Below are 22,953 nucleotides of genomic sequence, written 5' to 3' on the forward strand. Positions count from 1 at the left end.
TCAGCATTCAGTGTATTGGATGGATGATTTAATTTTATTTTTGCACTGCTAACAAGGAAATGTTCTGTATTGTGACTGGTTGTGGATACGTGAGTCTACACATGCAATAACACTGCACTGAACTAAATACAGATGCAAATGATTATAAGGAAAACTGGAGGTCTGAATAAGATCAGTGGATTAGATCAATATCAATATCCTGGTGGGGATATTGTATTACAGTTTGACAAGATGTCACTGGAGGAAACTAGGTAAAGAGTATATAAAATCTCTGTTCCTTACAACTGCATATGAATGTGTATCTCAGAATAAAAATAATTAAAAATCCAAGTACTATAAAGGATAAATCAAACATCACTGCTATCTGAATGCAGCCCCAACCACCAGTTTGCAACCAGAGATATGGTGCCTACAATTAATACCACTTCATTTGCCTCTCACTACATTTATCAGATCTAGACCTGACACCTGATAATCTCAGTTGCTGATAAGGAACTTGGTATGCAGTTCAGTGTGTTGTTCAAGGTCCTAGTGCTACTACATAGAAAAGTTTTCTTGTAAGATTTTGTGTGCAACTAACTTTAGGAATGGTTTTCAGAATGAAAACAGTTTGTAGTTCATTGTGATTTCATCGTAAGAAATTACCAGTTAACTTACATGGGGTAAGGTCTCAATGAAGGGATGTATGTTGGCTGCTTTGGCTGCATTCACAATTTCATCCTGTGATACAACCCGACTGTTGTCTCCGTAGGCAATATTCTCAGCAATGCTGCGGTCAAACAGGATGGGCTCCTGGGACACAATTCCAAGGTGGGCTCTGAGCCATTGGATGTTAAGTTTCTTTGCTTCTTGACCATCTAGGAGCTGAAAACCAAAGTCCACAAACTATAAGAAGGGCTTAAAAAGAAAAAAAATGCCCTAAATCATAAATTAACAGATTAACCATTTGGAGGATCATGACATGGGGGCATCATTGGTTTGGGAAATACCAAGGCTCACAGCCTCTAAGCACTTACAGTGCTGGAGGCCAAAAAAAGGATTTTTATAGTGATTAGGCCATCCTTTCTTCATGAAATGCTAGCCCATTTGGCCCTGTCTTTCCACATTCCTCTTTGTCCTTACTTACTCTCCGCCAGGCAATTATACCATCTTGCCTCTAAGAAGTCTGCAATTAGGTGTCCTACTCGTATCTGCTGTTCCCAGAATGACTCCAACATTTCAGCTTGACTTTATTCCCCACCTCCAGGCAGCCAGATAAAAAAGCTCATCAGTAATATTGCCCCAGATTCTCCAAGCTGGTTACTTCCAGCCCTACCTCTACCACTCGTTCCCCTCAGAAGTACCAGCCTTAAACTTCTCCCATTTCTCTTTTTGACAGCACTGAGGACAAGAGTTCAATGGAAAGTGAACAAGCTCAAAGGACAGGGTCTTTGGGAACATAGTGTTGGTGGTGGTGGTCTTATTTTTTTTGTTTGCTTTAAGCAGGAGACATGTTGCTTCTAGAGGAGTCTTGGGATGTATCAGCTGAGAATGCAGCTTCCTTCTGGGTGAAGGAATAAAAACAAGTTCGGTTAGTCTTGATCTCTCCATAAAGAAAGAAATTCTACCATGGTATCAGCACATCGTGTTGTCAAGCTGGTTTGCCTGTATTAATACCTGCAGAGTAGTTTTAATAGTGGAGGCATAAGATTTCCTGAAAAGAGCAAACTACACAAGGTTTAACACTTTGGTGACCGCCTAAATGGGGAGGGACTCCGAGGGCTTGGTGAGTGGGTGCCGTACCAAGGTAATGGGAGATGCAGGCGTTATCAGTAAAAGCCCAGAGTTCACTCATGGCAGAGAGCCAGAACCTAGATATTAGGAAATCACTGAGGAGAGCTAAGTATGAAAGGGCTGGAGATGAGGGTCCAAGTCAAAAAGCCTTGAGTTCCGTGTTTGAGAGAGAGGGCAGAAGGAGGCAGGAGGGAGTAAGAAGGTACTAGCCTGTCTTGGGTGTCTGCCTAGAATTCTGGCCAGAGTTTGTGGCTCACCTTTACAAACCAGGACGTGAATATTTAGGAGGATCAGGCGGGCTCAAAAGGCCCAGGGCAGGGCAGAGGGTAGCTTCATATTGGGTATTTTTGGAACTGTACTAAACTCCAGCTGTTCTACCCTCTTGTCCCCATAACTTTGCCTGAGTATGGGTACCGGTTTGGTTTTTTTAGAATGTGGTCATTGCATCAACTAGGATTATAGGCCTTTATTTGTCCTAGAAGAATATTGGTTTATTAGCCATTTGAAATAAAACCTTGTATCAGGTGACTGACTTAAATCGTGCTCACCACTGTACCAGCCAGGGGGTCATAGAACCGCTCCAGGAGCTGGACCACCGTGCTCTTCCCACAGCCGCTGCTACCCACCAGAGCCAGCGTCTGGCCCTTCTTCACCTCGAGGCTCAGCCCCTGAAGCACGGGGATGTCTGGCCGAGTGGGATAGTTGAACACGACTTCGTTAAATGTCACGTTTCCTTCAAATTTATCCTAAAACAAAGTTTAATGTTGCTATTATGATTAGTCTGATAATAATTGGAAGAAGAAGGATTTCACAGAAACTTGACCAAAGAGTGTAGGAGAGGAACATAAAATTCACATTCAGTCTAAGTGTCGGTACAAGTAACTACTGAAAGCAAGCTGTTGTTCTATAAAATGAAGATGGGGGTAAAATTTAGACCAGACAGAGTCACATTAGAGAGAGATGTTATCCAAACTCAATTTCTGGTCTTTTAGACAAATATTTAGATTTCCCAAGTGATGGTTCTGAGGCTAGAGGGAAGCCAGTGGCCCAAGGATCAAAGGCTTGGGAATTTGGCACAGCATCTACCTGAGGTCTCAGGGGACAGCCCTTATCTCAAACCCTGGCCACCTCTTAAGCTCATTCACAGGGCACAGGAATTTTCTCAGCACACGAAATCCACAATAAAGTCCCAGAAAAGCTGTCTACGTATCCCGCTGCTCATGCATTAATACGGGCAGCAGCTTGTGTCATACAAAGAACACTCAGATCTAAATTTGAGTTAACTTTGGAGATAGCATAGGATTATTACTCTTAATGTGAATAAAGTCGCTTTCTTACCATTTATAACTTGGTCATTACAAAATGTGATTAAAGCCACATTGCTATTTGCCTTTACATACAGAGTTACATGCATATACCTTCATGCAGCAATAATTAACATTTTTCATGGAAATTACTCAGTTCTAGTACATCTGGATTTTTTTTTTTTTTAACTTTTCTTGAAGTTTATTATTACGGGGGCGCCTGGGTGGCTCAGTCTTTAAGCATCTGCCTTCAGCTCAGGTCGTGATCCCAGGGTCCTGGGATCGAGTTCCGTGTCAGGCTCCCTGCTCAGAAGCGGGGATCCTGCTTCTCCCTCTCCCTCTGCCTGCCGCTTCCCCAGCTTGTGCTCTCTGTCAAATAAAATCTTTAAAAAAAGTTTACTATTATGATTTTCATTCAATACACGTGGTTTTAGTTTTAAATTTAAAAAAATTTAGGTAATAAACTTTATGCCTAACGTGGGGCTTGACTCATGACCCAAGATCAAGAGTCACATGTTCAACTGACTGAGCCAGCCGCATACCCCTTTCTTTACTTTTGATGTGCTCAACTTCAGAATCCTTGAAACCCCCTATGAAATTTTATTTTTTTAAGATATTTATTTTTTTTTATTTATTTGACAGCACAAGCCAGGGGAGCAGGAGCAGGAGAAGCAGACTCCCTGTTGAGCAGGGAGCCTGACTCGGGGCTTGATCCTGGGGCTCCGGGATCATGACTTGAGCCGAAGGCAGACGCTTAACCCCCTGAGCTACCCAGGTGTCCCCCACCCCCCGCCCCCATATGAAATTTTAAAATGTTAAGAACGTTGGCCAAATATTAGGCCTATAAATATCACAGAGTAAGCTAAATATAGGTCAGTGTAATCATGACAAATTTTTCCTGTGGTGATCATGGAGCAGATAGCAAACCTTGAGGAAAAATTAACCAAGCATTCGTCAGGCGGCAGAACTCACAGGCCTCAGGCCTTCTTCACTGTAGCTGTCAATCAGAGGTGGTCTCTCCAGCAGCATGAATAAGTGGGCTGCCGACAGCTTGGCTTTAGCATAGTCTGGAGCAAAGGAGCTGGTGTGTCCTAGAGCCACTGCGCCGAACACAATTGCTGAGAACACCCTGGACAGAAGTCGGGGAATTAACAACTTAGCTTCTATAATTAGCTCTGTGAGGTTCCAAAGTCCAAATACGAACCGCTTACCAGTGCCCATGTTCTCTACTCCCACAGGCACCCCTCCACTGACCCCCTGCCAAAACCACTACACACATTTCCATGAAATTCCATTAATCAAAGAAACCTAGAGGAGAGGCCAGAGTTCCCGCAACTTTCCACAGTTCTTGTCTTTCGGGAGGTGGCTGGTAACTAACTTGTGACCTCCAGCAATTTTAGTGACTGGTTCTATCCTCTCTGGACTTGAGGGGACTGAAGCACAGAGTGCTGGAGGGCCCTCGTCAGCGTCGGACAAGGAGTGACGCTTCCTACTGCATCGCTGGCCCTGACTGCCAGTTTGTAGTTTCTCCTGTGCTCCCACACACCCAGTACTGCGCGCTGCAGTTACAGAACCTGCTTAGGGAAAATGAGCCTTTACTACAACTCGTTTTTCTCTTACAATTAAGGGAACGATTGGCGCTACACTGAGAAAAACATTCGTCCTCAGCTAAGGTTCTGTTTTCCAGTGATACGCTCTTTGAAGACTGGAAAGAGATTATAACATCTTTTAGGAAGGGCTTCAGATTCTGAGATCTCCATCTCCAGGAGGCTATTTACTCCTGAGACCTGAGCTCCCCGAGAACAAGGGGAGGGGAGGAAATTGTTTATCTAGTAATACTGGAGAACTTAAAGAAATGTTTCATTTCCCAAACTTCTAAATCGAAGATAATAAAATGTGTTTTAAGTACGGGGGAAGGGGGGCAGGAATGGTGGGTATAGTAAGGCTCTCCCTTAAATACTTGGTTAAGGTTGGTTACCAAAAATTAAATTTTAAAATAGTGATGAACAACCCACATGTTGCTGCCTAACTTTCTTATATAGCCTATCAGCGAGATTTAACAAAGAAGACTAAAAAGTTGTCTTCCAATTATCTAGAACTTAATTTTTTAATGGTAGAAACAAAAAAACAAAAAAAAGCAGGGCCCATTTCCTCAGTGATGCTCTTCTAGACAATAGAAGTACTCTAAGCTGTAATGCCTGGAGCTGGATATTGCCATTTGTCCCTCCGAAACCACTCTCTGCTCCCTACCCACCTCTGTCTTGTCCCATCCCACTCCCTGCCTGAGAGGCTGACCTTCCTGACCTTCCTGGACTGCATCAAAAGGTTTTTCTTGTCCCCTGGCTTCTGAAGGGGTTTGGCAATGACAGGCACCAGCCGGAGGTGAGGGCGTTTGTTGGCTTCTTTCTGGTTAGATTGTGTGGGTGGTGTCCCTGCCCCAAGGACCACAGAAGCCCCCTATGCTGGGTTCTGAAAATCCTTCCCTCCTCTTGCCCTTTAGGCTGAGGGTCTTACTGGTTTGTAGCTAGGAACTGCTTGGTAGTTGACAGCTCTCCTGGGTACTGCTCACCTTAACACTTCTCACACTTTTGTAAACAGACCCTTTAGCACTCTCCATAGTTACCCCATCTGAAGGGATATTTGTTTCCTGCTGGGATACTGAATGATATGAAGATTATATATACTTTTTTAACAGTTATTTTCATTTTGGATGAAAACACTTTCCTTGTCCTCCCCCTGTTCAAAAAAGAGGCTGTCCACGACTACTTTAAGATCATTCCACCAGAGCAGAAATATGCCAAGTGGTCTTAAAAAGAATGGCTTCCCTTTCGCAAGACAGAAACACAACCTAACTGAATGTAGTTAGCATATTTTGAAAAGACGAATGCATCAATTAGAAAGACCACTGGTTAGCCTTGGAAACCAAGACAAAAGGAGAGGCTACTAACCCAAATGTTGACAGGGTCATCTCAGGCCCAGTCAGGGGAAGAGGGCTTTGCCAGATTTCAGTCAAACATTCCCATCCCTTTATCAACACCATCTTGTGGTTGCAGATCAATAGTAAGCTATTTAACCCTCTGGTTTGAGTCCAAGGTAACTAGCAGTTTTCTCATTAATGATTTATTTCAGCCTACACTGCACAAAGTTTGCTATCCTCCTGACTGGAGTTCTGTGCATTACTACAATTCTGGTTTATGATCTTTTTTAATGAACTTGGTGTAGTCCACTTGGATTATGCAACTGTACTTGTAGTATTATTAAGATCAGATTTCTGTGGTAGATTCAACTCTGACCTCATTTTAGAACAAATGAGTCCCCCCCCAACTCTCCAATTTTGCATAGACCTACTAAAACCACATAGAATCTTTTATTTTTAAAATTACTTACAGAATAACATCTCTAAAGTGCATATGTCCATTCACAATGAGGTAGGCGCCAAATCGAAAACAACCAGCATAGGAAAAATACATAAATGCTTGTGAAATACTAAAAGTGATTCCATAGATGTGTGCCTTCTGCACAGAATTCCTGAAAGGCAAATTAGTATATTCATAATCATCTCTTTGGCCTCTCTTAGCACAGCTTCTAAGTGTGGTGGACCTGGGTATATATTCTGCCTCCCTTCTGTTAGTTTGAATACATGACAACTTCTCTGTGTATCAGTTTTCTGATTTATATAATGGGGATAACCAATATGATGCAGAATTGAGAACTAAACAATATAAATGTCTAGCATAGTACCTCATATTGATTTTTCAATTGACAGTTGCTGATATTATTACATGTTAATATCTAGTCAATCAGAAATTCAACCCCTATGATATAAACATGACTGTTGAATAAAAAAATATGGAGGATGTCAAAGTGAGGACTAAAGTTTGAATTGTCTGAATGCGATTTCTTAGGTATTACCTTATCTTCTGTGACTAGTTATAGTCTCATGTCACAATTCATGTTTCAGATTCAGAAAAACAGGGTCACTGAGGTACATACAGACACACATGAGAAGTTCTTCCCTGAGCTAGATCCCACCAGGCCCAATACAGTTCATTTTGCAATATTTTCTAATTAGACCACATGCTATCCTTTATCAGTATAGCTACTTTATTATACTTTGTATTGTACATCCTCCAAGAGAACAGTGATTTATTTACTCCCAGATTAGAATGAAGGCATTTGGAAAGACTTTGGAAAAATTCAAACTATTACTGATTTGGATATTTTAATTTACATGCTGTGAGAATGGTCTTACCTTACTTAAAATTATTATTTTGCAGTGCTCTTCCATCTTTGAATTATAATCAAATTAAAAATTAGCTCTTCCTTAAGTCCCTTGAAGTTCAAATTAACCATAAGTCTTAGGTAATGGCACATATATATTTACATGATGCACATATATTTACATCAAATGGAGAGAAAAATGTACTTTCATTAAGTATCTGTAACTAAGGAGATGGAATAAAATGAAAATCTCACTTTTCCCTTCTCAAATTTGTAAGCATTCAAGCTACTGTTCTAGTCTGCAAAGCTGTAGTCTAAGTTGTGTTCACTTTTGTTAGTGTTAAAATATATTCATTTATAAGAACAGGTCCTGGTTGGAAGCAAGTAGCCAATCATGCCACTGGGAGTTTCTTAAATTGCTCAATTATGAACCAGTGAAATAGACTAGGTATGGGTTTCATGAGGAGGTTGGATCTGGTCCTCATCCAGAGAAAAAAAGGGATACTCTAGCCAAATACTAAGTCTCATCCTTAGTTCAGTCTACACAATTCCAAGAAAATGTGAGTTTGAAGAATTCCCTGCAATATTTTCCATCGCCCAGAGAGGTTGTTGATGCTGCCTGCACCGAGGAGCACACACTGGCACAGTCGTCTGTACCTGTTCAGTCTCGGAGACCGCCCCCCCCCCCGTTCTTTTCACAAGAGATGTAAAAATCTGGGAGGAGGAAAAGATGGCAGAGGAGTAGGGGACCCTATTCCAACCAGTCCCCGGAATTGAGCTGGATATCTACCAGACCACTCTGAATACCCACGAGATCAGCCTGAGATATAAGATAGATCAATCTGGATCCCTAGAGAGTATCGCAGTTGGTTGGTTTTGAGCTATGAAGTGGGGAACCATGATTCTGTGGGCAGATATTGGAAGATAAATGGAAGGAGGGAGCTGTGGCGATCCTACACCACTGGTGAACACTAGCCTCCCGCGATGGGGATGGGGCACAGACTCGCAGACGGGTAGCGATGGGGAAAGGACTTTAGGGTAGTCCCCCGGACTGAAACCAGGAGCAGTGGGACCGCACATGTGAACTGAGGGCGGCTGGCAGTTTTAGAAGTACAAAGGGCGGAGACGTGCCCCAACCTGGAGGCAAGGACTGGGAGCACTGCTGAGGGGTGCACAACCCAGGACACTGCAGTTTATAGCAGCACAGACAGAAACGAAGGGAATGTGGCCTGGAGAGCTCACTGGAGAACAGACTGCGATCTCTCTGCTCTGAGGCAGAGGGTTGGAAATGGTCTCTTCTGCTCTCTCAGAAGAGACACGGAAAACCGCTAGGGAAAGCTGCCAGAGAACAAAAGCCCCCCAAAAAGCGGTTTTCACTGAGCCCACCCCCCCCCCCACAGGGGGCAGGGCAACTCCGCCCAAACAGGGTTGCTTGAGTAACAGCATGGCAGGCCCCTCCCCCAGAAGACAGGCTGGGAGAACAAGAGGCCAGCAACCCTAAGGTCCCTAAAAACAGGTGCATCTTGCTTGGGTTGTGGTCAATAATTTGGACTCTGTACATTCCCTCAACCACCCCTCAACAGAATGACTAGGAGGAGGAACCCCCAAAATAGGAAAGACTCAGAGACTATGACTTCTGCCACAGATTTACAATGGAGACAGATATAACCAAGATGTCGGAGATGGAATTCAGGGTAGCAGTTGTGAAGACAATAGCTAGAATGGAGAAATTGATTAATGGCAACATAGAGTCTCTAAGGGCAGAAATGAAAGCTGAGCTGGCAGAATTTAAAAATGCTGTCAATGAGATCCAATCTAATCTAGATAATCTAACAGCTAGGGTAAATGGGGCAGAAGAACGAATTAGTGATCTAAAAGAACGAATTAGTAATCTAGAAGAACAAATTAGTGATCTAGAAGACCAGTTGACAGAAAAGAAGGATAAAGAGGAGGCCAGGAGAAACAACACAAAATCCATGAAAATAGAATCAGAGAAATGTGACACCATGAAGCGTTCCAGTGTCAGAATTATTGGGATCCCTGAGGCAGTGGAGAGAGAGAGAGGACTAGAAGATGTATTTGAGCAAATCGTAGCTGAGAACTTCCCTAATCTGGGGAATGAAACAAACATTCGTGTCTTAGAGGCAGAGAGGGCCCCTCCCAAAATCAAGGAAAACAGGCGAACACCCCGACATGTTATAGTAAAACTTGCAAATCTTAGAACCAAGGAAACCATCTTAAGGGCAGTTAGGGGGAAGAGATTCCTTATGTACAGAGGGAGGAACATCTGAATAACATCAGACCTATCCACAGAGACCTGGCAAGCCAGAAAGGGCCGGCAACACATATTCAGGGTACTAAACGAGAGGAACATGCAGCCAAGAATACTTTATCTGGCAAGGCTGTCATTTAGAATGGATGGAGTGATGCAGAGCTTCCAAGACCGGCAGAAACTGAAAGAATATGTGACCACAAAGCCGGCCCTCCAAGAAATATTAAGGGGGGTTCTATAAAAGGAGAAAGACCCCAAGAGTGATGTAGAATAGAAATTTACAGAGACAACCTATAGAAACAAGGTCTTCACAGGCAACATGATGACAATAAATTCATATCTTCCAATAATCACTCTCAATGTGAACAGCCTAAATGCTCCCATAAAACGGCACAGGGTTGCAGACTGGATAAAAAGACAGGACCCGTCCATATGCTGTCTACAAGAGACTCATTTTGAACCTAAAGATACATCCAAACTGAAAGTGAAGGGATGGAGATCCATCTTCCATGCCAGCGGACCTCAAAAGAAAGCTGGGGTAGCAATCCTTATATCAGACAAATTTGATTTTAAGTTAAAGACTGTAGTTAGAGACACAGAAGGACACTATATCATTCTTAAAGGGTCTATCCAACAAGAAGATCTAACAATTATAAATATCTACGCTCCCAACATGGGAGCAGCCATCTACATAAGCCAACTTATTGAATAATATGTCGATAGTGTGTTAATGATTGATAATGATTCATAATATGTTAATTGTAGGAGACCTCAATACTCCACTCTCATCAATAGACAGATCATCTAAGCAGAAAATCAACAAAGAAAAAAGAGTTTTGAAGGACACACTGGACCAGATGGACAGAACATTCCACCCTAAAACAACAGAACACTCATTCTTCTCAAGCGCACAGGGAACTTTTTCCATACTGGGTCACAAATCAGGTCTCAACCGATACCAAAGGACTGAGATTATTCCCTGCATATTCTCAGACCATCATGCTTTAAAACTGGAACTCAATCACAAGAAAAAATTTGGAAGAAATTCAAACACTTGGAAGCTAAAGACCACTCTGCCCAAGAATGTTTGGGCCAACCAGGAAATCAAAGAAGAACTTAAACAATTCATGGAAACCACTAAGAATGAAAACACATCAGTCCAAAACCTGTGGGATACTGCAAAGGCGGTCCTAAGGGGGAAATACATAGCCATCCAAGCCTCACTCAAAAAAAACCAGAAAAATCCCGAATTCATCAAATAACTCTACACCTTAAAGAACTAGAGAAAAAGCAACAAATGATGCCTAAGGCATGCATTAGAAGAGAAATAACTAAGATTAGAGCGGAGATCAATGAATTAGAAACCAGAAACACAGTAGATCAGATCAACGAAACTAGAAGCTGGTTCTTTGAAAGAATAAGATTGATAAACCACTGGCCAGACTTATCCAAAAGAGAAAGGACCCAAATTAATAAAATTATGAATGAAAAGGGAGAAATCATAGTAGAAACTAGAAGCCGGTTCTTTGAAAGAATTAACAAGATCGATAAACCACTGGCCAGACTTATCCAAAAAAAAGATAAAGGACCTAAATTAATAAAATGACTGAACGGGGAGTGATCATGACTAACACCAAGGAAATAGAAACAATGATTAGAAATTATTATCACAACTATATGCCAATAAATTTTTTAAAAATTTTTTTATTTATTTGACAGAGAGAGACATAGAGCATGAACACAGGCAGGGGGAGAGGGAGAGGGAGAAGCAGGCTTCCTGCCAAGCAGGGAGCCCGATGCGGGGATCGATCCCAGAACCCTGGGATCATGACCTGAGCCGAAGGCAGACGCTTAATGACTGAGCCACCCAGGTGCCCCCATAGGCCAATAAATTAAGCAACCTGGAAGAAATGGATGCCTGGAAACCTATAAACTGCCAAGACTGAAACAGGAAGAAATTGACAACCTGAATAGGCCAATAACCAGTAACGAGATTGAAGCAGTGATCAAAAACCTCCCAAAAAACAAAAGTCCAGGGCCTGATGGATTCCCTGGAGAATTCTAACAAACATTCAAAGAAGGAATAATAGCTAGCCTCCTGAAGCTGTTTCAAAAAATAGAAACAGAAGGAAAGCTTCCAGATTCATCCTATGAGGCCAGCATTACCTTAATCCCCAAACCAGGCAAAGACCCCATCAAAAAGGAGAATTTCAGACCGATATCCCTGATGAATATGGATTCCAAAATTCTCAACAAAATCCTAGCTAATAGGATCCAACAATACATTAAAAGGATCATCCACCACAACCAAGTGAGATTTATCCCCGGGATACAAGGGTGGTTCAACATTCGCAAATCAATCAATGTGATAATCTATGAAAAACCCACAGCGAATATCCTCCTCAATGGGGAAAAGATGAGAGCCTTTCCCTTAAGATCAGGAACACATCAAGGATGCCCACTCTCGCCACTATTGTTCAACATAGTACTAGATGTCCTAGCAACAGCAATCAGACAACAAAAGGAAATAAAAGGTATTCAAATTAGCAAAGAAGAAGTCAAACTCTCTCTCTTCACAGATGACATGATACTTTATGTGGAAAATCCAAAAGACTCCACCCCCAAATTACTAGAACTCATACAGCAATTCAGTAATGTGGCAGGATACAAAATCAATGCACAGAAATCAGTTGCTTTTTATACACTAACAATGCAACTGTAGAAAGAGAAATTAGAGAAACGATTCCATTTACAATAGCACCAAAAACCATAAGATATCTCGGAATAAACCTAACCAAAGAGGTAAAGGATCTATACCCTAGGAACTACAGAACACTCATGAAAGAAATTGAAGAAGACAAAAAAAGATGAAAAAACATTCCATAAGCATGGATCAGAAGAATAAACATTTAAAAAGGTCTATGCTACCCAGAGCAATCTATACCTTCAATGCCATCCCGATCAAAATTCCAATGACATTTTTCAAAGTGTTGGAATAAACAATTCTAAAATTTGTATGGAATCAGAAAAGACCCCGAATCACCAAGGAAATGTTGAAAAAGAAAAACAAAGCTGGGGGGCATCACATTGTCTGATTTCAAGGTATATTACAAAGCAGTGATCACCAAGACAGCATGGTACTGGCACAAAAACAGACACATAGATCAATGGAACAGAATACAGAGCCCAGATATGGACCCTCAACTCTATGGTCAAATAATCTTCGACAAAGCAGGAAAGAATATGCAATGGAAAAAAGTCTCTTCAATAAATGGTGCTGGGACAATTGGACAGCTATATAGAGAAGAATGAAACTCGACCATTCTCTAACACCATACACAAAGATAAACTCAAAATGGATGAAAGACCTCAATGTGAGACGGGAATCCATCAAAATCCTAGAGAAGAACATAAGCAGTAACCTCTGACATCGGCCACAGCAACTTCTTTCAAGATACATCTCCAAAGGCTAGTGAAGCAAAAGCAAAAATGAACTTTTGGGACTTCATCAAGATAAAACGCTTCTGCACAGCAAAGGAAACAGTCAACAAAACAAAGAGGCAACCCACAGAATGGGAGAAGATATTTGCAAATGACACTACAGACAAAGTGCTGATTTCTAAGATCTACACAGAACTTCTCAAACTCAACACCCAAAAAACAATTAAGTCAAAAAACAGGCAGAAGACATGAACAGACACTTCTCCAAAGAAGACATCCAAATGGCTAACAGACACATGAAACAATATTCATCCTCATTAGCCATCAGGGAAATTCAAATCAAAACCACACTGAGATACCACCTTACACCAGTTAGAATGGCAAAAACTGACAAGGCAAGAAACAACAAATGTTGGAGAGGTTGTGGAGAAAGGGGACCCTCTTACACTGTTGGTGGGAATGCAAGTTGGTACAGCCACTTTGGAAAACGGTGTGGAGGTGCCTCAAAAAATTAAAACTAGAGCTACCCTATGACCCAGCTATTGGACTACTGGGTATTTACCACAAAGACACAGAGGTAGTGAAAAGAAGGGCCATATGCACCCCAATGTTCATAGCAGCAATGTCCGCAATAGCCAAACTGTGGAAAAAGGCAAGATGCCCTTCAACAGATCAATGGATAAAGAAGATGTGGTCCATATATACAATGGAATATTACTCAGCCATCAGAAATGATGAATACCCAACTTTTACATCAACATGGATGGGACTGGAGGAGATTACGCTAAGTGAAATAAGTCAAGCAGAGAAAGTCAATTATCATATGGTTTCACTTATTTGTGGAACATAAGGAACAGCATGGAGGACATTAGGAGAAGGAAGGGAGAAATGGGGGTGGGGAATCGGAGGGAGAGATGAACCATGAGAGATGATGGACTCTGAAAAACAGACTGAGGGTTCTAGAGGGGAGGGGGGCGGGGGGATGGGTTAGCCTGGTGACGGGTATTAAAGAGGGCACGTACTGCATGGAGCACTGGGTGTTATACGCAAACAGTGAATAGTGGATCAGCACATCAAAAACTAATGATGTAATGTATGGTGACTAACATAATAAAATAAAATTTAATTTAAAAAGAAGAGATGTAAAAATCCAATCCTATAGCCCAGTTGCATCAAAAAGCTACTTATTCTCAGTGAGCTACTGAAAAAATGTCATCCTTACAGGCTTTTTTTTTTTTTGGGGGAGAAGTTTTATTATCTTTTGGGAACAATTTTTAAGCCTCAGGAAAGCACTGGGTTCTTAGTAAAAATCATTTATGTTCATTACCTGTAAGCTCCGTATAATTTTTCAACATACATCGATTCAAATTTTCTTTCCTGGGTTAAGGACACAACTGTCCTAATATTTTCTATTGCTTCTGTTGCAATCTGTAACATAGAACAGATCTTGATTAGAAGTGGGGTTTTACTCCTGGATAATGAAAATTACAAACTTTGGTAGAATCCTGATGGTTATGTTGACAGGTTTTTAATTCCTTCAATTTTGAAAGCAAAGGCATAACGTGTTTTCAAGATGAGCTCTATGACAGAACCGCCCATCTTAAAAGCAAATCTGGTTGTACCAGATATGGCAGGCGAGTCTTCATATGCCTGGGGAGACTGACAAGCTGAGACCAAGCATGGTGGTCTGGACACCAGAAACCGAATTTTATTCCCAGCCCTGCCACCAGTCGGTTACTTTAATTACTGGCTTTTGTCACAGCCTTTGGTGGCTTTGCTTTCTTCACAGGGTAGGGTCCTAAAAGAGGGCATTAGGCTACATGATTTCTAAGGACCCATGGGAGGTGCCAGTCATTTCCCCCATGCATGTATCCCTCCTTAGAGACCGGTCAGTCACAGCTAGAACGAAGATCCCAACTATAAACAACATGACCCTGCCTTCAGTCTCCGCTTAAACCAGGGATGGACACCGGACTCATCCACTTCCTGGACTTGGATGGAGGCCACGGCTGGAACAGAGAGGTTGTGTGGATCCCGAGAGGAAGGTCTCCATTTGGGGAGCGCCACTGGGCATGTGGAGGCAGCTGGTCTGAATCCTTAGCAGGTGAGGAATGGAACAAAGGTGTAGAGAGACTCCGACACAGGGGAGCGTGTGGCTCTGAGAGCCTGCGACTTTACAGGAACATCCTCCATCTGTATTCCCTGCAGTTCTGTGCCTCCTTACCTCAAATCCCTTTTTACCCAAACTGGCCAGAGGAGTTCTCTGACTTTTCCGGCCAAACCACCTTGGACTCATGTTAATAGTCTGTGACTTAGCTATGAAGGTTAAAGCCTAGTTCTGCAGCTGACTTATCTAAATCCATGACCACAAAGAGCATCAGATTTTAGTTTTACGTTTTTGTTTTCTCTGCTTTCAGACTTTTTACCTCAGTTCTTCTGCAACCAGGTGAAGGCAAGATATTTGCTACCTCAGGCTGACTAACCTTCTCTCTTTAGTTAGAAATGAAAAATCTAGCAGGAATGATGGCTGGACTGGGGCACACTAGTGTTTTTATTCTGTGCCAGGTGGTGGTACTTCGCGTCACTGACAGGCTCCCACTTCACCTCACACAACCCTGTGAGGTCAACAACACCCTCTTGTCACAGCTGAAGGAACTGAGACACGGATAAGTCAAATGACTTGCCTCAAGCCCTAGAGTTAATAAGTAGGCAAGGATTCCGTATCAGGCTATCTGATGCCAAGTCCTGTTCTTAACCCTTTATGCTTTTCTGCTTCCCCCTCTTTGTAATGTATACAGGGAGAAGCTAGTTGTTAATGACTTCACACTCAACTCGTGATTTTCTGGTCATGGATTAATTGCTCTGAGGCCTAGTCCTGGTTCAGCAGGGCTGTAATCTCAGTCATGAGGCAGGGCCTGAGTCAAGAGGGTTAAATGCAGACTCTCCCTACCTCCTTACCAGCCAGGGAGTCAACACCCTCATTACCAAGCCCTTTATGAAAAATGAAAATGGGAACGTATCCCAAATCCTGATGCAATCTAACCATGATTTATCTGCACCCGGGTTAGTAAGAGTTTTCTTTTTGAAAACAAGAACAAAAAACATAGGACAGTGAAGGGGGTGGGAGAATTCCAGGACCTTCTTTCTAACCCTCATTCTATATATTCTATCAAGAGTTGACTGAGTAAACAAAATTGAATTATGATTGATTGCTAACAATTAACATCTAAAATTTCTAATCTCTCACACTGTATTTTTAAAAAAGCCTTATTAGGTTTAAGTGGCTATTAAAAATAATTTTGGTCACTCTGAGTTATTCTGATTCCTAGAATAAGAGTATTAGCTGGGAGGAACACAGGACATTATCTGATACAGGTTCCCATTTCATTCAACTTTGAAGGGAGGATCAGAGAAGTTGGGGATCTTCTTCAGTATCCCATACCATGACTAGCAAGACCAAGACTAATAATCCAAGGCGCTAAATTTAATTTGCCATAAGCTCATTACTCACTGCCCTACTCCTGCCAAAATTCTGATACCTTTCAGTGTTATTAGCCTTCTTTAATCTTAACTAGATTCAAGATTTTTTTTTTTCATATAACTGGTCTAAGCAAACGTGATCTTCATTCTGTCTACTGACAGTGCTCCCTTCTGAAATGTGGAAGGACCAGGGTTGGGGGAGAAAGGAAATAAAAACCACAGTGTTTTTTCAGCAGTTAGTTGTGTCAAGTAGAAGATCAGGAAACGATGCCCTCAATTATACACAGCCAGCAGCCAAGAGGATCTTCAAGCCTTGTGAACACCCAGGGCTTCTCAAGTCCCAGACCATCAAGTGGCCTACAGGCCTCTGGCTCCAAGGAGTGGGGGACACGAGCTGCACACCAGGAGTAAGCGGGGGACCGTGGCGGGGAGGGGACACCAACACCACACTGCGGCTGACGTGGGTTAGGAGACCAGGGGAAATGGCTTCACTGGACATAACTGGCTTAGTGCAAACACACTTGGGTGGAATTTTCATCTCACTCCTGACAGGACACACTTCTGGAGCAAGTCACGGAACCTCTGAATGCCATCTTCCGTGGGCGGGGGGCCTCCTACCTGCCCCACCTCACATAACCATAGCGAAGGCCGGTTGCCCTCATGTGCAAAAGAGCTTTGCCTCCTGTGGTGCTGCAGAAACTCTATCCCAATTTTTATCACTGTCTGCTTCCTCTCCTAATGTGTCAATAAAGGATAATATTGACACAGGTAAAAATATTCCTGGCTGTAGTTTCAATAGTTAAATGCATGTACATGTAAATAAAATGTTTCTGTGTAGATTTAGATGAGCAAGAGACTGCAGAGTCAAGAGCTTTGAAATCAAACCAGAACTTGAATCCCGGCCATGCCTTTACCTAGTTACTCAAGTTCCTCATCTATAAAATTGGGATAACAGTAATAGCTGCCTCATGGGATTACAGTGAGGGAGTGATGAGCTGGTGCATGTACTTAACACAATAATGGGCACAGAGGAAGGCAAAGGAAATGTTTGCCCGATTGCCACGATAGTTGGAGCCACAGATCGAAGCATTTACTGCCATCTGGTGGCTACCCACTGTAATTGTAGAAATCACAGCCAAGAAGGAAAGATCTCCCAAAGTACCAGCAATTAAACAATTCACTTATAGTCTCTGTCCTAAGGACTACTCATGTAACAGAGGGGTGATATTTGTCTCAACAATGACACTGGGCTATTAAATGAAAGGTAAAATGTACTTCGGATATTCAGAAATTCTAAAAACCACACATAAAGTGCTGTTTGACAGGCTGAGAGTCTTCCATTAATTATCCCATCATCAAGTTACCGGCATTAATATAACAGTAAATATTCCATGCAGCGGTGACAGTTGTCAGCTGTAGGGAGCACATTTAGTTATCCAAACACGCACTTTGGACGAAATCAACTAAAACACATGTCTAAAAACACTACTTATACCCACTGAAGCCTTATTTGACCCACCTTTCCAGCAGTCTCCAGTTCTTTTTTATCTCTTTTGGCATTTCCGGCCAACATTTTCATTTCAACAATTCCTGATACAGCAATGATGGGAACAACTGATAAAAGCAATAGGGTCAACTGCCAGCCATAGATAAAGGATATGATAATGCCAGTTCCAAGGTTAGCCGTGTTCTGTGCAATTAACGCCAACCTCATCCCAGTGGCCTGCAAGAGCAAAAGCAAAGGGGGAGCTGTGTTTTAAGTTGCAAATGCATAAGGTGCAGTCTGAGGCTTCTGGGTCAGGAGGAGGGGAGGGCTGTGGGCCCGGCTTACGTTTGCTCCCTTTCCTTGCAGTCAACCCGAGACACCCGTGCCTCCCTCATGAGGCTCTGCAGGTTTTTCTTTGCTCATGCCCTGCAGTTCTCCTTCCTGGTCTGCCCACACCAATACAGCCTTACAAAACCAGGTCAGTAGCTTGGGGAGAGGATGTGGGGCACAGGTACTTTGGCACAAAGGCAACATTTAAACAGAAAACTAACCCTAGTATACTCTGGTCATTTTAAGAACCCTTTGCTGCACATGGCTAAGAGGGACATTTACACACCGCCAAGAGACCATCTGCTACAAAGCGCATCTATCCTAAGAGACCATCCACCACCAAGCACGCATGGAGCTGAATTACTGTTTGTAGGGCTCAGAAAAGGAGGGCAGGTGCACTGGACACTGCGAGTGACTCTCCCACCACTTCTGCTTCTGGCTTGGGTGGAAGCCGGCAGCTTCAAAGTAACAGCCCTCAGCTCTAAGGCTGGGGACCTCAGCCAAGGAGAGCGCAGCTGTCCCCAGAAACAGTAAGCTGCTGAGGCTTGGACAGATGACCCAAAGTAGCCAAAAACTTAGATTTAAGGGAAGGTGGTGGTTTGTGGTTGAGATACGGATGGGTGTTTCCTCACTGGACTGTTCCATTTGCGGCTGGCAGCCATCCCGTGGCCGCGAGGCAAGGAGTATTAGGATGGAGCCCCCTCGGAGGACTCAAAGCCACTCAGAGCCACACACACACACACACACAGGAAACTTGTGTCCTTCATGACATTTTTGAGTCAATGAATCAATCAAGCCTGAAGTCCAGACTTCCTCTTAATGTTTAGGTCCGTTTGAGTTTTTCTGTCATTTGCAGCCGAAAGCAGCTTAACTGATGCAGCTATGCTGTATGTTAATTCAAAACCACAATGAAGGGGCACCCGGGTGGCTCAGTTGGTTAAAGCGTCTGACTCTTGATTTTGGCTCAGGTCATGATCTCAGGGTTGGGGATCAAGCCCAAGCCCTGTGCCTGGAGGGCTCAGAGTTCAGGGGGGAGTCTGCTTGTCCCTCTCCCTCGCCCCCCCCACCCCGGGGGCTTACTGACTCTCTCAAATGGATAAATAAAATCTTAAACACACACACACACACACATTAAAGAAAAACAGAACAAAGTCTACATACTCCTTGGACCCGGGAGGCATCCATTGCAAGTCTTGTGGAAAGCGCACCAGTACTATTTTTATGATCATCAAACCAGCTCATGTCCTGTGGCACAAAACACACCCTTAAATGAGTTCAAAATTAAAACAAGCAAAGAAAAGTAGATGAAACCTCCACAACCTTCAGTGCTGGAAATATCTACACCTAACTTGGCCCTGGAGTTAGGGGAGAGGAGACGTGCAGTGCAGAGCCCTGGTCCCTGCCATGAGCAGGCACCCTTGGGGTCCACTAGGACCCCAGCTCCAGGCTGCTCTGCTGGGGGCCAGGGGACGGGGTAGGGCTTCTCTAGATTGCAGCTGTGCTCCACACCAGCTGCACCTGAGGTGGGGGGCACAGGCAGGCATGCCATCACCGAATCCTTACAACATACACTACGGACACTTCCTCCCTGATGGAGTAATGACCGTCATAAAGGGGCTAGAGTTGTGCTCAACACAACTCTTGAAAATCTAGGCATGAGAAAATCAGCCCTGGTTTCTCACTGTGTTTTATTTATTTTTTAAAACAAGAATTGAAAGTTGTATGTTAAAAATGATTTTAACTATAGGCTACTCATCCATAGCATCTTTTAGTTTCATAGAAAGTAATTGTCCCTACCTAGCAACACTTAAAAGATACCGGAAAAAAGTTTGTAAACTCAGACCTACCCAAAATAGGATAACTGTTATGGGCTCTTTTGTGAACAGGAATATAATCAACTCCTGTGAAGGGCATAGATAATATTCTGGCCCTCTCTTAAGCCTCCTCTATAAAAACAGAGAATTGAAATTTGTACATTTTCCCACACGTTCCACACTAGACTGTGGACTTCTCAATAGGGTAGATAATGCATGTTATAGTCCCAGCTACCAGCACACTAGTACATAGTTGGTAATGACTGAGTGAATTAACAAAGGAATTAATATGAAAACAGAGCTCAAATAAGACAAAACCAAAAGAGTTACCAACATTGGGGAAAATCATTAGCATAGTCAATCGTGAAGAGTACCTACCACCTTTTCCTTTGTTTAAAGGAATCCTGGAGTCTCAAATGCCTTGCTAGGGCCTGCATAGAATCCAGAGAAGAGCTACAGGTCCTTGAAAGGACAGTATCCACATGCACAGAAATAGTGGCAAAATAACCCCTCCAAGCTATCTCAATCAAGCCTACTCCCATGAGATCCCTGAGAAGACTCTGGATGTTCCAGAGACTAGGACAGTGGGCTGGATGCTGGCCAGGCCCTGCAGGAACGCATGGGTGCGGCAGGCAGGTACGAACATGAACTAGCACACCCAGAACAACAGAAACAGGCTTCAAGTGAAGGAAATCCAAACAGAAGGCATTCTCCAGTGCGCACACCTACCTGTCTTAGCATTGCTCTAAACGCCAACGAGCGAAGCCTGGTAGTGAGGATCTCACCAGCTTTCCCAAACGTGAAGCCCTGGTTGGGGGGGGTGGGGTGGGAAAAAGCTATTGTGCCTTTTTGATCATTAGTATTCTGACTGAAGCAGGTATATTCACATTGATTTTTACGTTATTTACATATTAATCTGCTATTCAGGTAACACAAGTCTACGACCACACGCTAATTCCAAGTCCCAACTTCAAATTCATGTACTGCCCGATCATTAGCATGCAGAAAGAATCCTAACACCAGAAACCTGACAGAAGTCCAGTTCTGGCTTTGGAAACATTCTAAATCTATTTCCTCTTCCAAACTTTCAAGGACAACATCTCAGTAAGAACAATACCATACGTAATTATAACTCTCAGTGTGTTCCTGATACTTCAGGCAGTCGAAAACAGAAGGAATATAACTCTGTGCAGGGATACATTTTGGCTCCCGTAGTGGAGAGGGGGGGGCAGAGGGAAGGAGGATGCCTGTAGTAACAAGTTCCAAATGAGTTTGCTGGCTCTCTGTCACAGCTCCACCTACTCTCAGGTTCGGGAAAAATTAGGCTATTCTTTATCCCCAAGCATCCCTGCCAGAAAATTTCCCTCTTTCTAAGCTAAACCGTGTTCCAACTGAAGAGCAGCCCAGATGTCCACAGCTAGGCCTGCTTCCAGGGCCCCTGGGATGGGCGAGAACCTCCAGGCACACTGAGTGTTGGTGTAGGTATGGGAGTGTGTTCTGGGGAGGACACATGAGGAGTCTTTATGAAACCAGGAGGACGGGTGCTCAGAGCCTGGGGGGGTGTCAGCCCCAGGTGCCAGAGACTGGCCTGACGCCTCTGGTCTCTTCCTTCCTTGGCGGGCACATCGCTCAAGGACCGTGTGGGCACCGCCATCATATGCATCATCCCACCGTTGTCCCAGCCTCCAAAACACATTTATAAATCCAGCTCCACTCCCTAAATACACCAAGGCCTGGGGCTGGACTGCAGCCCTGAGCTGCTACTAGTAAGGCAACGATTTCTGAATAAAATGCTTGCCTTGCTTTTACCATTGGTTCAACAATGACAGAAGACAAGCACGCTGGACGGGGCTAGGAAAGCTCATTTTGCTGACTTAACGGACGGGGTTAGAAAGGTCCGCGTGGTGCTGAGGTACAGAGACAGAAGAAATGTACTAAGAGTCTAGGTTGAAGAGGACGAACAGAGCAGGGCTGACTAGTTCACTCTGGCCAGGGCCACAATGTCTAAATGCAAGAGGACACATGTTTTTTCACAGACTTCATCCATCAAGCCTCCTTGATGAAATCAGAGAAGTTACTTCATATTGTATACAGAGTCACAGCAGAAAAGAGAATACTGTTGTACTGCCTTTTTTTTCTGGTTTATCATGAGTTTAACTGGAACTTCTGTTCTCCTATGAATTCAAGTCTCTTTTTTCCTTTGTAATCAATGTTTGCTGTGGGCAAACCTGGAATGTAATAGAATTTAGCACACAAGGAAGTCACAAATCCTTCCGCTTAGGGACACTGCTCTCTGAAAAGAGCCTCACACACTGCATTTGCAATTCATTTTTTAAAGCTTTTATTTGTCAGAGAGAGAGACAGAGAGCATAAGCAGGGGGAGCGGCAAGCAGAGGGAGAAGCAGACTCCCGACTAAGCAGGGAGCCCCGTGCGGGACTCGATCCCAGGACTCCGGGATCATGACCTTAGCTGAAGGCAGAGGCTTAACCATCTGAGCCACCCAGGCGTCCCTGCAATTCATTTCAATCTAAGACTTGGAAGCTCTGTTAGGTTTTGATTACCTGATAATTAATGTGTATTAATAAGTAATGAAAATCTAGCTAATAGATAATTTATATTCTCTAACAGAATGTAGACTTGATGAGAAGATGAAATCATAGGTACCCACCTGAAGGAAGAAAGTAAAAAAGGAAATAATTCCCAGACCTAAAAAAAGCAATGAGAACATGTTGCATTTCTGCTGCTTCACTTCATCATCCCCTGGTCCAAAAACCTACAAAAGAACATTAAAAATGCCTACTTGGATTATATGATCCTGTTCACTCTTCCCA

General features: G+C 43.2%; 1 protein-coding gene across 4 annotated transcripts in view; it reads right to left on the bottom strand.

Annotated features, from left to right (window-relative positions):
• ABCB4 (ATP binding cassette subfamily B member 4) overlaps nucleotides 1–22,953 on the bottom strand; it is a 75,782-nt gene that overhangs the window by 3,996 nt on the left and 48,833 nt on the right. Inside the window, exons 18-26 of one of the 4 annotated variants that reach the window (XM_028118282.2) lie at nucleotides 22,791–22,895; nucleotides 20,851–20,928; nucleotides 19,469–19,552; nucleotides 18,011–18,214; nucleotides 14,339–14,439; nucleotides 6,465–6,605; nucleotides 4,050–4,206; nucleotides 2,322–2,519; nucleotides 658–864 (exon numbers count right to left, since the gene is read on the bottom strand). In XM_028118282.2, coding sequence (XP_027974083.2) covers nucleotides 658–864; nucleotides 2,322–2,519; nucleotides 4,050–4,206; nucleotides 6,465–6,605; nucleotides 14,339–14,439; nucleotides 18,011–18,214; nucleotides 19,469–19,552; nucleotides 20,851–20,928; nucleotides 22,791–22,895 — 1,275 coding nt within the window. Of the gene's footprint in view, nucleotides 1–657; nucleotides 865–2,321; nucleotides 2,520–4,004; nucleotides 4,207–6,464; nucleotides 6,606–14,338; nucleotides 14,440–18,010; nucleotides 18,215–19,468; nucleotides 19,553–20,850; nucleotides 20,929–22,790; nucleotides 22,896–22,953 lie in introns of those variants that run through there. The other 3 variants (XM_028118299.2, XM_028118333.2, XM_088018624.1) reach the window with 3 other exon arrangements.

Source organism: Eumetopias jubatus, unplaced genomic scaffold (assembly GCF_037043125.1).
Source record: "Eumetopias jubatus isolate StellerSeaLion01/CBP00866 unplaced genomic scaffold, mEumJub1_p1.0 scaffold_14, whole genome shotgun sequence".
NCBI lineage: Eukaryota > Metazoa > Chordata > Mammalia > Carnivora > Otariidae > Eumetopias > Eumetopias jubatus.